The sequence below is a fragment of the Parasteatoda tepidariorum genome, chromosome 7 (assembly GCF_982258835.1).
Source record: "Parasteatoda tepidariorum strain Cologne lab strain chromosome 7, Ptep-v5.0, whole genome shotgun sequence".
NCBI classification, from domain to species: domain Eukaryota; kingdom Metazoa; phylum Arthropoda; class Arachnida; order Araneae; family Theridiidae; genus Parasteatoda; species Parasteatoda tepidariorum.
In genome coordinates, this window is record NC_141761.1 from 2,114,739 (window position 1) to 2,132,085 (window position 17,347).

The 17,347-nt window shown below is 29.2% G+C and overlaps 1 protein-coding gene across 4 annotated transcripts in view; it reads right to left on the minus strand.

Moving 5' to 3' along the window:
• Positions 1-17,347, minus strand: part of obe (activating signal cointegrator 1 complex subunit obelus) — a 119,567-nt gene that overhangs the window by 21,438 nt on the left and 80,782 nt on the right. For all 4 annotated transcript variants that reach the window (XM_087167016.1, XM_087167017.1, XM_087167019.1 and 1 more), the window contains 6 exons: positions 14,184-14,304; positions 11,723-11,868; positions 10,685-10,822; positions 9,241-9,361; positions 4,862-4,994; positions 1,750-1,875 (listed from right to left, as the gene is read on the minus strand). In XM_087167016.1, the coding sequence (XP_087023142.1) occupies positions 1,750-1,875; positions 4,862-4,994; positions 9,241-9,361; positions 10,685-10,822; positions 11,723-11,868; positions 14,184-14,304 (785 nt within the window). The remainder of the gene's footprint in view (positions 1-1,749; positions 1,876-4,861; positions 4,995-9,240; positions 9,362-10,684; positions 10,823-11,722; positions 11,869-14,183; positions 14,305-17,347) is intronic.

Sequence of the window (17,347 nt, forward strand, 5' to 3'; positions counted from 1 at the left end):
GCAAATATAAACATTTGTTTTGCAAGTATAAATGATGAGAAAGATTTTAAACTATTTTTAAAAATTACCAGGTTCTCATAGTAATAAGTAATTATCACTAGATAAATTTTTACTATTTTTGAAACCATTCAAAAATTAAAACTTTTTTTAATTCCGTAAAAATGTAAACAATTTTGCACAATTTATCCATATAAAAAAATGGAAATTCAAAAATAATTACTAATCTAGTAAAATCTTATCGAAAAATGATGCAATATTTTACGGTTTAGCTAATATTATTGGCACTCCTAAATCTTTTTACAGTTAATTATAACACCTTTACTGTACTTAAGACTTTGCAGGTGTGCCAACTATTATGATTTATCAGTAATTATTACGATTTGTCAGTAATTATAGCGATTTCATATTCAAGATTATAGTCCTCCTGTTAAACAATAAAAGCTACGGTTTCAGGGAATTTCAACAGTAATCTGTTTAAAATAAGTTTTTTCCGCTTTGTTGGAACTAATTATTGGAATTTAGTCATTAGCAACTAATTTATGTTAGTTTTTCTTAAAACAATTATAAAAATAATAAATGAAACATAAAAACGATCAAAACAAGAAATTTCCCCTTCCAAAGAGCAATTCTCTTTACAAGAAAATCAAAAGAACAAAACTGAAATACTGTGAGGAAAATTGTTTAGTGGTTTAGATGCAATCTCTAATTTAACCAAAAACTAGAGCATTGATTTCAAGTAATGATTTAATAAACTATTTAATTCGTAATTTAGGTATTTTATTTACAGTTGCACATAGTTGGGAGGGTGTGGAGAACATCCCTGAGAATGATCTGGAGACACCATCGGTTAGGATACATTCACACAGATCGTAATTTTGACCTGAAGCAGAGCTCAATCAATCTCAGATTCAGTACCCTTAGAGGTATTGACTTATTATGGAAACTTGGAGGATTTTGTGACCCTGCAGATGCACTAGTCACAATTCTGCACTTTTGCCGACATGGATCGAACTCACGATTTCAAGGACATGGGCCCAATGCCCAACCAGTTAGGCTATATTGGCATTTATCTAAATGTTATTCTTTTATGCATTAAACACATGCATAATTTTATTACTATAAAATGTATAAACATTTTAAAATTGTACCGATGAGCACTACAATTTCATTGTTACCACCTGTAAATTCATTTCTGTGCTATTGAACTTTTGATTACTGATAGCTAGCTTTAAAAGTTGGCACGTCTGCTTTTTTCTCTCTATCATAAGCAAAAAACACAAGAGCAAAGCTTTTATGAACCTCAAAATGCGAATAAAAATCCCAGCAACAAAACTTTTACAGACAGAAATAAAAGGACAGAGAAAGAATTTGCTGTTTAAAAAACTATAACACTGAAAATTTTTTTAAAATTTTTTTTTACAAATTTTTGACAATTTAAAAGGGCTGAAATCAGAACAACTATTAATTTACATAAGTTAAACAGCCCTTCATAAAAATTACAATAAAATTGCTGGTAAAAGCAGCTGAAAGTGAACTTTTTTACAATTTGTGGTTTAATTTTAAGAGAAAAAATTAAGACTCTTATATAATTACAATGAAAAAAATTTAAAATACAGACTTCTATGTATGTAGTTAACATTCATCTACAGGTTCTATTTCTCATTTGTAAGTTGACCCACAAGCTTGTTATTTTATAAAAAAAAATAACTAAAAGCTTTCAATATGTAATATAAATGGTTTTATACTTACGTGGGATTTTTCAACAATCTTCGAAAGAAATAAGTCCAAGTTAGATAATCTAAGCACTGCTGTTTAGAGTTTATAGTGCCAGCAACTACTTCTGCATTTAAATGTTCGGGCAAAACACCAATCAAGCTAATGAAAAATAAATATTTAGCATTAATATATCTCAGATTAAAATCACAATTTAAATCAATTCATTTCAAAAAATCTTTTTTTAAAAAATTGAGTTTATTTTATTCATTTTGTCAGTGTTGTCCAAGTCCAGTTCGGGCAGGAGAAAAAGTAACGTTTCCATTTTGTGAAGCCAGAGCTGAGTTCGTTTCTACTTTAGGATAGTTAATTCACTATTTTCCTAATAGATGGCATTAGTGGTCCTAGTTTTTCCCTGATTGCGACTTCAATCGGGGGTGGAAAAATGTGGGTGTTGTCAGCTGCTCAGATAAACACTTGGATTGATAAACGAAGACAGAGTTTCGCTTACTCGCTTAGTTCGGCTTTTCAGTGAGTTTTTTTTGCAAATAATTTTCTTTTTTAGCAATGTCTGATTAAGACACCCGATTCAGGAAAGAGGATAAGACAAGAGACACGGGCTTGTGTGCAGTACAGTGTTTTGGCATAAACCATACTGTAAAAGATTTGTAAAATGTATGTATTGAAAATCATATTGTTGCGTTTTTTCATATTATATTTAGCTTCAAAATTTTGTTTAATTTGCTCTAATTGAATAAGATGTGTGTGCAATCCAATAAATCTTCCATTTTAGGTCCATTTGTTTTCTGTTTGTTTTTTGTCAAAGAAAATTTTTGGTCCATTTTTCTGAACTATATGTCACTGTTAAGGGGTTAATATCAATAATTTATTAGTATCAAAAATTCATTAAGGAAAATTATTATTGAATTATTTTTAACTAACATGATTGAAAATTATTATAACTCAATAAAATCATGGCTGTTTTTGTTCTAGCTCAATATCCTAAAATTTAAGAGGCAGGGAAACAATTTGTCAGTTAGATATCCAATGAAGAGTAAAATAGTTTAGATCAAAATATATGAATGAAAAAAACTTCTAATTTACTTTGGGAAGAACAAAACTTTTCGATTGAAAAAAGTCACAGTTAATTAAAATCAATTATATAGTTTTCAAAAAACATTTGATTTAGATCAAGTGATTACGCCAACGCTAACTGGAATGTGATGAATAATTAAATTGATCAAACCAGCCTACTAAAGGATGAGCGGATATTGTTTCGTTTAATTAATGTGCACATTTCATAAAGGGTTTTAACCATTAAGATTAACCATTAAAATGGTTAAAATAAATAAGTAATTATCACTAAAGAAATAAAATCATAGTTTTTTTTTTGAAGTTCAAAACTTTTATGAATTAGTTGAGACAGAAATAAAATTGTATAGTTAGATATCAAATGAGGAGTAAATTCAATAAGAACAGAGAACAATTACTATTCTACATTACTCTCGGCAGAACAAGTCTTTCTTTATTATTTACATACACAAAAACGTAAACTACAATGTTTAATAACTTTAAACTATGAACTTGATAGAAAAACCTCATTGGCTTCAAAAATATGAGGTTAACAGTATCACCACTACTGTACATTTTTATTTTAAATTCTTTACGGACTTTTGAAGACATAAATACAGATTGTGATAAACTTTTAAATATCAGGAGTTGCCTCAAGCAACAGCACTACACGAGATGATACTGAATAACATTAATCTTTATTTTAATGAGATGAATAATTAAATACCTTGAAAATCCGGACTGCACAGGGTTTCGGAAAGTCCGGATCTACGAATTTTAGAATCCTTACTTAAATTGATAGAATTATTGAAGTTTTGAATTTGCCCGAAACAATTTCCTGATTAAACGCGCACGTGTAGATCTCCAACATCGTTTTTAACAACTTAACATAAACATACGCTTTAAACAATAACAGGGTGCGTAGCTTAATCTTTCAACAAAAAATAAACACCTTTTAAGCACTCAAAAAATATTTTTAAGCACTATGTACATTAACAAAGTGCAAAATAATTTTCAAAGATCATGACAAAATAACTAGAATTTGACGAAGAACTCTTTCCCTGATTATATTAGCCATTAAAAATTGATCAAGAGATTTTTTGGTTCGATTTCAGAGGGTGGAAAATGACGCTTGAAATTGAGAATATCTCGCAAAATGCAGCAGAGTTGAAACAGGAGAGTGCAAGAATCTTACCAAACCCAGCTCACTAGACGCACACGCGGACTCCCAAGTACTTCATCAAACCTGTAAAATGATTGGCGGTTTCATACGTTATGGACTGACGGTATGGTACACTGAAATTGATTGTGGTTGATGAAGATGAATTCTGAAAACGTTGAATAGAAAAATATGAAAAGCACGTTTTTACATAATACATGGCGAAAATCGACATTCCAGTTCATAAATCTCATTTTCGAAAAGGGACAATTAAGCACTTTTCAAAAACACCCAATAAAAAAAGTACCTTTAAGGGCTTTTAAAAAATGAAAATTGAAAATAAGCACCTTTAAGCACTTTTTAAAAACGCTACGCACCATGAATAAATAAGAGACATTAAATGAAACGGAGACAAAAAATAGCTTAAAATAATAATATACTTAAATCGACAAAATCAATTAAATGTTAACCAAATTATTTCTTAAACACATCAAAAATCGTAAGTTGTTTCGCTCCATCCACCAAAACTAGGTGGTAGAAGAATGCCTCCTCCTGCACGCCTTATCTATATAGCTCTGATAAGAATGACTTGAGTTTCTTTATCAGCTATGCGGTTTCATTCACTCCCCTCACCTCTTCTTCTACTGCTTCGTTGTTCAACAAAAGTTGCGGTTTAGCACTTTTTCATTTAAATTTTTATTTTGAAAATTTTTTCTGATGAACTGGAAGTAAGAGTCCACATTTTATAGATTTTTGGATTTTAGGAATAACTTTGGAATAATTTCGGTTTCATTATTTGTGTCGCTATTTATCTTTTTTACAGTGCTGTTTAGTACTGATTCACTGATCAGTATTTTTTTCACCCTCTACAAATTCCTATTCAGTTTTATTCTAAATAGCATTAGAAAAAAAAACAACCTTGATTCAACAGGAAAAGGTTCATGCAAAAATTTCTGATAGAATCCTTTCTTGATGTCTTGAACTAAGACCACGGCTACTCCAGTTGTGTCGAATTGAGGACGTCCCGCTCTGCCTGCCATCTGCATCACGTCTGTAGAATAGAAATTTAAGTTCTTTAAAAATACTTCAGATAAATTATAACTGTTTTTTACTAAGCAATAAAGTAGTTAAAATCATACATGATCAAAAATTTTTTTTTAATACTTTCTAAGAATAGTTAAAAAGAAAAACATACTTCTTTTAGTATACTTTTATATATACATATATGTAGATATATACATACAATGTAGAGAAAACAATGTAGAGAGTTCACAATGTAGAGAAATCATGAAAAAAATTACAGAATGATGAAAAAAAGAAAATTATTTTTAAATAAAATCAATAAAAATCAGGAAAAAAATATAATCCCTTCATCAGCTCACACGATAATATCCGCAAAAAGGAGTGCTTTCTAATATTGTATCAATACAGCCAAAGCAAAATATATGAATACAATAGTTTGAAGAGCGCTCAAATAGTGTGAGGAGCACTCAAATTTTTTTTTTTTAAAAAACAAAATAGAATCGAACACATTAAGTAATAAATATCACATAAAAAAACAGAAAATAAAATGTAACGAAAAAACAAAACATAAACAAAATCTATAAAACGAGTAGCCAATTCAAATGAACTTACATGAACAGTAAAATTTTCAAGAATGATTTAAAATATTTTCGTAATAAGATCACCGGATTACAAAATATGAAAACAGAAATGCAAATTGAAGTAAAAGCAGAGATAGAAGGATTTTGCTTTACAGCGTGTTCTTACTGCAGTACTGAAGCATGTTTGATTTGTTAGTTGCCGAGGATTGGCCCGAAAATGGATGTGTGCAAGGTAATATTACACATGATAATTTAAAGAAGTTTATAATTAATAAGGTTTATATTTAATTATACAGTAGAGAGCCAATTATCCGGGATGCTCGGGACCATCGTTATCCCGGATGTCTAAATTTTTGAAATGGAGGGAAAATCAAGCAAAATTTTACCTGGTTTTCCGGATACCGGATAAATGGTCTTGTACTGTACAATTTTATTGATTTTAAAAAATCAACTTTTATTTAAGAAAAGAGAGAGAAAGAAACATGAATTGCCTAATCAGATTTAAAAACTATGGAGAAATCAATAGCAATAACTGTCAAAAACGCGATAGAATTATTGCCGTAAAAAGTAATTGAATGAACGATTCGAACTTTCCATATTGCCTGAAATATATAGGGATATTTAAAAACCATGGGAGAATCTATATCAATAACTGCCATAAATACATTCGAAACATTACATCGATTTACGATGCTATTGGTGCAAATCGAGAGCATGTCCAATAGTGATTATCTAAATTATTACGTAAATATATAATTAAATATTATGCACATTTTACGTTGATTAGGTGATTTCATGCAAATTTTAGGAAGTTTATGTTGTAAATTTCTGTAGAAAATAAAAGTAAAAATTTTTATTTTTAGAATGAAAAATCATTTTGCATGAGCTCTGTAACTTTCTGCGACAATGTTGCTGTTGTGTGATGAATAACAGTTAAAAAAATTTTGACCTACATTTTATTTGCTTTGTGATTGAGACTTTTACTTTAAGATTGATATTTTATATTTTCCTATCCATGATTGACAATATCCAACAAAAATTTTATATTATTCAAAATGCCCTATTATTAACATGCTATCTCAATTCTTTAGTTTGGGGCCTGGTTTACATCACAAAATATACTTTTAATACCTCATTTTCCATCACCCATATTTTATTATACTATTTTTAAATAATTTGTACAGGGTATCTGCTACAATGTAGATTTTTAAATCTATGATTTTCCATGAATAATTTCAAGAATTTTTCACGACTTTTCGAAGTTACTCTTTTCTCCAGAAAAACGTAACAATAAATTTCAAAAAGCATTAAAAAAATAACATTCATTGAAATGATAGGTATAATTAAAACTGTTATACTCTGCATCTTCATATTTATTGATTTTAAACTTAAAAACAGAGTAAAGAAAGAGTTAAAGCAATATAAAATAGCTGAAAAATAAATAAAAAAAAGCAAAAAACTAAATACAGTCAGATATATGTAGTTATATAAAGCTGTTTTGTTTCTTCTTTAAAGTAAGTGTAACATAAAAAGCCTAAACTGGAATTTTAAATTGATAAAATAAAAAAAATTCTAAAATCACAAGTTTAAAAGATAATTCACTCTAAAAATGATGTTTTCTTTCTTTCATTCTTTGAAAGAACATCATAATTTTTAAAGAACAGGGTAAAAACATTTTATACTTTAATAGAATATGACTATGAGTGGGGATTTTGCTAAAAATTTAGAGAGTTGAAACATCGGAACACTGTGAAATTGGAAGGAGGGGATAAATTCCATTTTAAAAAGTTGATTTTTCGGCTTACCATGCTTTGTTTAGAAAAATGGTTTAAATCATGACAAATTTTGTTCGATATCCAAATCCATGACTTTCCAGGTGGGTTGATAGATTGAATGTAGAAGTTTTATGGCACAAGATCCAAAGGAGGATATGCTGCGCCAAACAATTTGTTGAGTTAGATCTAATGGTAAATTGCACACAATAGTTTCATTGTCATAAAATAAATGAAACTAATAAAATTGTTTATCTCAAGACACGTATTTTCAAAACTTCACAAAAATCAATAAAAAGCGTAATTCTATAAAATACACAGAAAAGGTAAAACGGTTCATGGATAGGAAATAAGAGTGAATAAAATCAGATAAAACAGTTACATACAATATAAAATACCAATAGCTAGCAGAAATGCGAAAATGTTAGGATGATGAATATCATCTAACAAATCCTTCATACATAAAATCGTGCTCTTAAAAAATGTAAGACGATGTTGGTTAAAACAAGGACAAATGTGATGAACTTTAAGTAAAACATTACTCGCATTTGGGAGGAGATTCTCCAAACAACAGATGAAGATGCGTGAGTCGAGTGTGGCTGATTCTGAGACGATTAAGCTTTACATCTACATTACATAAACGTAATACAGGTAAGGGGTCTATATATGGTTTGATGTTATAAAGTTTATTTTGGGTTTGAAGGTCCCAATGCTGTTGCCAAAGGGACGAGATGAACTGTCGAACATGTAGTTTAATGTCTGAGAATGGTACAGATATTGTTAATTCAGTAGTTGCAGATCGTGCTGCAGAATCAGCCAACTCATTCCCTGGTATACCGACGTGACTCGGTATCCAGCAAAATAAAATATCAAATCCTTTTTTGTGAAGAGCGATTAATAAATGATTAATGAAGCATAAGATTGGGTGAATATCGCTGCGAAAATTTTCTAGCTAGTTCAAAATGCTCTTATTATCGGAGTATATAAAATACTTTAGTTCGGAGCATAAAGAAATCAGCCGCAATGCCAATAGGATGGCAACAGCTTCCGCAGTGAAGACGGAACAAATATCTGGGATTTTGTAGCTATAAGTATCATCAGCGATGACTTTCCAGGGGGGCAGATACTCTATAACTAATATTTCATTACAATATTTAGCAGGTGTTTGATTGGTATTTTACCGTTATAAATGTACTAAATACAATATTTCAAAAAAAGAAAAAGTTAGTTCATCATTTTTAATATACCAGTAAAATTGCCTTGAGTGTCATTCCTAGCACAAATGACTTTAAACTTATGATCCTTATTTAAATGCTTTGATATTTTTTATCCCATAGTGTTCATATATTCCCACAGTAATCATATATTTTGTTTTGATAATATTACAATACAATATCAGAAAACACTAGTTTTTTTTTTCTTTTCGATATAACAATGCAGGTGGATCATATCTTTTTGTTGTTGCCTACATTTAAATTTCTTATTTTTTTTAAAAATAGTTTTTTATTGTTTCCTCCTTTACTTTCTGTTTCCTTTGTGTAATTCTCTCTCTATATATGTTACTGTAAATGACCGAAATCGGTGGTTATTGACTTTCACTGTCGACCACACAGATTGGACTCCATTATTAAACTATGTCGCATTAACTTCAAATTTTTCCAATTTTGTTCAAAATATTGCTTTATCAATTATTTATATACTTGTGCGTTCTAAACTCTGAATGTTAATTATTTCAATGATCTCTTTTTTTTTTAGAAAATAGAATGCGATATTTGCCATATTTTCTATCATAAATAGAAATATCCGATGAAATATTTTTGTGTATTGCAATAATGTAATCTAAAATTTTGCTGATTTTTTCCTGGAAAACTTGGATAAGTCTGGGAATTCTATTTCTAAAATGGAGTGGGAATCATCTCACCTGTTATAGGAAAATCGACATATCTCTGAACTTTGCCATCAAAATATTCTGTTCCTTTGATAACCACAAGATGTGCAGGCAAATTAATACCCCATGCTAAAGTGGCTGTTGCAATTAAAACCTATAAAAAACACTTTCAGTTACATAAATAAATAAATATATATACATACAGTGAACTCTCACTACTACTATATCTGATACAACAGCAACTTCCTCTATTACAATAATGTTTCGTGGTTCCAACAAACTTGCATATGTATTAATGTTATCCTCCTCTCTTGCGATATTATCTGAAGCAATAAACTCCTGTAAAACAATTTTTATTACAGTCAAACCCCGCTATAGTGAACCTTCAAGGGACCGAAATTTCGGTTCACTATAACCGGGAGTTCACTATATCCGTTACGCAGGCAATTTCACTTATAGTTCCCAAACTCCTCCCTTTTATTACATTATATTCATATAAATGACTGAAAAATATTATGTATTAGCAAAAAATGTGTTATTTTCCATCACTCTTCGTCTTACGTACAAATAAAAATTAGTAATCTTTAGCTGATGAGCAATCCTCAACACCAGATATGGAAGCACTTCCCGACTCTCAGATACGTTTTTCCTGAATTTCTGTTATTCCGCTTTTTAAGCCTGTCTAACCTGCCATTCGAGCACATAAAAGTAGTTTCTATAGATGGTTTTAAAAATCGGTTTATCTATTTATTTTGAAGTAGAAATTTCAAAATTATTACAAAGAAAATAGGGGGGAAATCAGTCGAAGACAGAAAAAAGTTCATTATATCCAACTTCCTCACATTTTAGGTTCACTATATCCACTAATAATAACATTATGCGTGTATAGCAAGGCACGGGACCGAGCATTTCGTTCACTATACCCGGGAGTTCACTATAAGCCGTGTTCACTATAGTTTGACTGTATTTTCAAATTTCAACCTTATTTTCCCGACATACTATTGGTTTTCAAATAATGTAAAAAAATCTTATTTTATATTTTGGCATTTTTTTTCTTCGTTCTTTTCTAACCAGAGGAGTCCCAATGCTGATTATGTACTTATGTTATTTCTTTTCACCACAGTGAATGACTTTTGTATTCAATACTCCATCCTTGATGTACATAGACCACCCCCCAAGACTGTTCCATTCTTAGAATTGCCTTTCTTATCTCTTAAGAAGTCACAGATGTAACATTCCTATCTGATGTCATATTTAACCATAATCACCACTCTGCAAATTAAATTTTTGTATAAACAGATTTATAGTTAATACATGCATAACATTAAAATTAAATAAAAATCTTATTGTGTCCCCAAAGTATAGTAATATATCCCTATACTACAATATATTTATCTGATCCCTAAAATACTGTTGTAGCGAGGCTTTACTGCGTGTGTGTATATAGATATGGAAAAATAGTAAATGTACTACTCACTTGAATCTTCCCGTTTAAAAAGAGTTCTTCCACTAGTTTTCTGTCCTTTTCATGTAAGCCGGCATGATGGAGACCAATGCCAAAAGCAATAGTCAGTTTCAAATTCTGATCTCGCACGAGGCTTATTATCGATTGGCTCTGCAAGAAGATTTTTATTTTCAAATATAAAACTTATTTGTTCTTTTTAAAAGTACGAATCACGCATTACATTATTTTGAGACAATGTTAGAAACTGGGATTATATTTTTAATAGAATGTGTAAATTTACAATATATAAAGAATGAAACAAATTTAATTTACAGGGTTTCTACTAAAAAAACTAATGTTAAAATAACAACTTTTTATTCTTATTTTTTAAAGTGACTAAAGTAAAGATTATTTATTATATTAAGTGATCAAAATAAAATGGATGTAAAAATCTGGCACGGCTAACCCTCTAATAAACAACTGAAATAACATTTAAGAAACTTGTTATTTGCAAGAAACGTTTTCTATTTTAGATATCTGACCCAGAATAATTTGTATTGAAACAATTCTTTAAAAACTCTTTAGCCTCAAAATTAATAACACTTCATAAGCAATGGAGTGTATACAGGGCTGGCTGACGTTGTGTATGATCGAGACTGAGAAGCAACAGTGAGTTGGATGATGTCGCAGTTACAAGTAGCAGCCAACTGTTCAATGTGAACCATCCATCTACTGTTAAGATAGACATTACGTCTGAAGGTCACCCATGTCAACCCTCATCTATGTTAAGGTACCCCACCATAGAATCGAGTTAACCATGTTTTATATGCTATTAAATAAGGATTATATTTTTGTTGTGGTAGATAGACTACAATAATGTCCGTACACCATTTGCTTCCACGCTGCCCTCTCAAATGATTTATTTCTATAAAAATCTGCTCTCATTTGCAGATTCTTTTAAAGTCTGTCGACATATTGTTTTGAAAGTATAAGAAGGTAGAAATGTTGGATACCTGAGCTCGAAAAAAAAAAAAAAAAGGTTGGGTAAATTATTGTTGAAACAATTCTTACTTCATGATCTGAATTGACATGCAACCACTGCCTAGGCTCTTCTTCAGTTACTAAAAATGAGATCAAATCGAGTGCAGTGAGGCGAGTTTGACGTCTCGACGAGACAAATACTAAAGTTGGTTTGTCAGGAGAATGGGTTTTAATAGCTGGAAAAGGAAGAAGTATTTATCAACACACAATGTATGAATCAAGATAACTATTGAGAGTGGAAAAATTTTTGGGTTATCAAATATTTACTGCAATGAAATATGAATTGTAATTTGGGAGTGCGGGTTCACTTTTTATAAAAAGGTGATACAGCCCCATTTAAAATTAAAATTTTTCACTCAATATTATTGAAATTTAATTAAAAATTAAAAAGAAAAAACAGATAATTTTTTTGAAAAAATTTATCTAATTCAAGTGAGCTTTTGTTTGCAAAAACTGCTACCCCCCACTCATCCTCTTGCAAAGGTTACAAGACATTCCTATTTCTGTCCGATAAGAAAATTCTTAGTTTAATATGTCACAGTGAACAGAATAATAATGGCATATTGAAATAAAGTGACACAGAATAAAAATAAATAATGTTACAGGGAGGGGAGAGAGCCCTCCATTCCTGAGATGATTCCGCTGTCACTGATTCTAATGAAATATGTAACTGCTAATAAAAAGAATGTAAAAAGCTAAAATTCAGATTCTTTTATTATGTTTTAAAAGTTTTGACTTTTAAAAGAATAGTAAAGGCCACAGATACCTGCTTGCCAACCTGAAAGTTTTACCCAAACTTCATTTCATGAGCTTCATTTTTAAGGCCTAGCTTTACTCATTCTCAAATAATCAAAATTATTATTTTTTTAATGAAAAAATTCTGCCAACAAACCTAATGTTGTTTCATGTTTTAGCATGAGTAATTGATCATTATAATAAGCACAAGTAATTGATTATTGTAATCAATTACAGTTGCAATCAAAATTATGAGTGCTTGCAATCAGAACTTGTGATGATAATAAGGAGTAACTGATTGCTGCAATTAAAAAAATTTAATAGTTCACAATTTCATCATACAGATGTAATCATACGTCAGGGTTACCCGTAATCCTAAGTACCCGTATTCCCGATTTCAAATAAGTTATTACAAACTACTAATTATGTTTAATCAATTACAGTTGTAATTTAAGCCCAACTGTGTTATGCACGCTGCTTTTTTTAAAATTTATTTTTTAAATGATGTTCTAAAAATAGGTAACTTAAAACTTTTGATTGATAAACATTTCATTCAATTTAAAAGCATTACGATTTTAAAAAATACAAAATCATAAATTTTAGTGTTTGAAAGCATATTCTTAAATAAACAGTTTTATACTAAACATAGTAAGGAATAAAAACCAAAGGCAAAATGTAAGAAAATATATAAAAATAAGATTGTCTTTGTGGATAAAACACAACTATACTAATTATGAAGCATTATTAAAATATAATACAGCTCTAAATAAATTTTAAGGTTGTCTAAATTGATGTGTAATAATTAATGTGACCAAATGTCCTCATATCTTGAGAACATTTCATTAATTGTCTTAAAGCTTAACATAATTCTCCAAAAGCATAGAATCTTTTTCTATAGGCAATGAAATATTAAAGTAATCAGAAATATGCATGTTTTTGTCTAAATAATTAAGTTTTACACAGAGGATGCAAAGCGAAAATTTAAAAAAAAAAAACACCATGTTAAAACTAGTAAAAACTCTATTCTGAAAATAATTTTGTCAAAAATAAAAAAAATTTTAAAAATCACTTAAGCATTTATTTCACCAATGTTAAACAAAAGCAGGTGATATTTCAAAACTGATTAGTAATGAAATCAAGCTTGATGAAAATGGTTAGGCACCTGAACCTTATCTTATTAGCGTGAAATATTGTTCTACATGAAACACATGTTTGGCCCTGTGAGTCAGCAATAAATTATTATTGCATTTTACGTGTTTAACTTGAAATTTTCAAGCACATGAAAAAGGAAAGTGAACACAGCACAGATAATAAGCATGTGAATAAAATACCAATCATTCATTTTGAGCAATGCTATTTCCATTTTCGTCCTTTGTTACAAGTAGCAGATGGGCAAATTAATAAAATAGTTTAAAGTAGTTAAAACTTTTAAGCTAATTTCAATTTGTTTGCTTCATTATCATAATAGTATTGTTTGTACACATCATTGTAGTACATAACATCTACTAATAATACATAATAGTTTTCCTGCTGTATGGGATAAAACAAAACTCGATTATAAAATGAAATAATTATGATAGTCCCAGCCAATTTCGAATTGATGAGGTTTGATTGCGTCAGTTATCAATTAAATTTGATTCTATTATTACAATTTAAACAAAAATACAGAACAGTTGGCTCGTTGATAGTTATTCAATAATTATCATTTTGAGAAACATTTAAGATTGAGAGAAGAAAGATAGTGTTAAGTAGGCACCTTGATATGTAGGCTTATTCATGAGGGCCATTCTCGGGCAGTAGTGCTTTCCATGATATCCAGAAATGTGGATTTCCAGTGGTACAGGTCGCACGGATGACCGGAAATTGTACAAACCTATCTAAAACATAAGTCACATTAAATCAGTTTAAGGGATAACTATTTCAGAATTGTAGTCAAAAGTAGTTATGAACCTAATACCATAGCATTTTTCTTTTATCATCTCTTTTTTCTAAAAACACGCCAAGGTGAAAAAAAGAAATTGTTTAAATTATATTTTTTGTTTATAAATTAAGAACGATTTTTGTTTTGGTTCATATCTAGCTCTTTCTTAGAGGGTTTCTATTTACATTTTTCCCCCTCAATTTTTCTTGAAAATATTATAATTGGAAAACTGAGATGTTCGGTTTTAAAACTTTCTTCTAAAAGTTAAGATAGATTTTTATTTTTCATCTTTCGTTAAAAGCATTCCTGATAGACTTTTAAGGCTTTAATAATTTTTTTTGCTGGAAAATATAAATTTAGCATTAAATTTTTGTTTTAAAAATTAAAAAGATATCTTTTTTTCTATATATATTTTTTCCAACTTAACAACTTAGCTTTATTAGCTGTTAGTTGCTTTTTTATTTATACTTCTAACCAAAAATAGCTAATTTGTGATTATTTGTAGTAAATAATAATGTGTGATTATATCGGGGATGAGAGTGGTCAGAAAGTAAAAAAGAGGAAATCAAAGAATATATACAAAAAATTGACAAAAAAGTGCGATTTTTAAACTTGCAAACCATGCGATTATAAATCCCCATGATTAATTTTAAAATTGTATTAATATATGAATGTGAATCACATACATGATTTTAAATTGAGAGAATATGATTCCCGATATGAGGCTTTTAAATCAAGTGAATATGAAACTCTACATTGAATTTAAAAATGCGAAAATACAAATCATGATGCATAATTTTCAGATCAAGTAAATACAAATCCCAATGTAAATTTTTAAAGAACTTATAAACATGAAAATCGATGTTTGATATTACAATGGCAAAAACGAATCACGACATAGGATTTTAAGCGCGCGTGAATACGAATCGCTACATAGGGTTTTAAAAGAGCGGAAATACAAAGCGCAATATTGGATTTTTAAATCTCGTAAATGAGAATTGCAATGCACGATATTTAAATAGCCTGAATAAGAATTGCAACATTCAACTTTTAAATCAGGTAAATACGAAAATCGATGTTTGATAATAAAATCACGATTTTAAAAATGCATAAATACAAAAAGCGATATTGGATTTTTAAATCTTGCAAATAAGAATAGCAAAGTATGATATTTAAATAACGTAAATAAGAAAATGCGCAACTTTTAAATCAGGTAAATATATTAAAATCGTGAGAATAAGAATCAAGATATTTGCAGAGTCTGGTCTTGGGATTTCTAAAAGGCTTATTTGTATTGTTTTTGTTTAAACATAATAAATAAAAATTTACAAGATTAATTGAATGAGCAAATAAATATTTTCAATGCAAATCCATCTCCCTTTTCATTTTTTTTTCGTTTGCTTTCACACCAGACAACAGAAAACGGCAAAGTCTGAATAACAAAAATCTTACGGTAAAATCTGAGAAAATAGATAAATAAATTAAAATTACGGAAGGGTTAGCAACTAGGACGTAGTTTGAATTTTCTGTTTATCTTTGAAAATTGTAAATAAATATAATTCTTTAATTTCAATGACTGAATTTTAATAAAAAAGGGAGATATTTATAAAAAAAAAAAAAAAAAAAAAACTGAAACATTTAGAGAATCAGAGTTTCTGATAAAAAGGCTGAAATTCGAGAGACAAAAAATCTCTTCCCTGCATAAAGGTCAACCAGTTTCATACCAAGGAAATGATTTTTAGAGAAACTTCAGAGGGAGGAATAAGGACTTCAATACTTTCTCTCTGTGGAAAATTAAATTCCTCATAAAATATTTTAACCTCTGCACAAAAAATTTTCAACGGAAATCAGCGGGAAAAATCTGGAGAAAAAAAAAAAGCGGAAATCTGCGAATCAGCGGGAGAATCACATCCCTGTTATGTGTAAATAATAAATAAATAAGGACTAAACTTTTTTACACATAAAAGCAATATTTATATTTAATAAAATCGCTATTCGAGTGTTGAATATTTTTGGCCAAATATTTCGTAGTCGGCCAAATCTCTATTCGTTACACCCATTGTTAAAATCTATCAATTACTATTAATATTATTATTAATCTCTAAAATCTAATTCCCTTCAAAAACACTGAATTGGCTGAAGAATTTTTCATTCCTTAAAAAGAAAAAAAAAACAGTATTTGTATTGTTTTGAATTATAGTGCTAACACAGGAAAAATAAGTTTTAAAAAGAAAACAAAAATGGGCACTTGTCGAATATTTTCAACACTGAAGTTATGCATGCTAAACTTATTTTCCCTACATCATAAAAATCTTAAAACTTTAGAGTGAAAGTTACTGTGCTGTCATAGAAAGTCCTAAAAAAGTCGCTAAATTATTAACGACGCCAATGATGCTTAGTTAGTTATGTTTATAGGTACAGTGCGCAAAAAACATCACCCTGAATAACTTTCGTTCTAATGATCCGATTTTCACATACTATGTGTTAATCTTAATGATTCCTATGGGCAACCTCAAATATGCTAATCATTATATGCTAACAACTAATTAAGTTACAAAATTGGACACAAAAACATACTTTCTCTGAATATATATTTTTTGTTACGTATTTGAATTATTAACTTTCAAAATATAGGAGGCAGCTGGAATCAGGGAAATATGGTCCTCGTAGTGTGTTCAGGGGAGAGATCCAAAGTTCCGACCCCTTAAAGTTAATTTCACTTTTTGTGTTTTTAGTTAAATTTTTAGAACTAATTAAGCAATTAAAAAAATTATCTCACTCATAAAACCCATTTATCCAAAGATAATTTCATGCAAAAAATATTTTTTAACAGTTATTTATTATTATTTAACTGTGGTTGAATTATAAGTTTTCAAATATTTTTTAATACTATATAAATCAACATATTTTTCGATTGAAAAATATAAAGTTTAAACTGTTTTTTTTTTTTAATTTGAAGCCAAGAAAAATTTATCGTAATTGTTTTTAAAAAAAGTAAT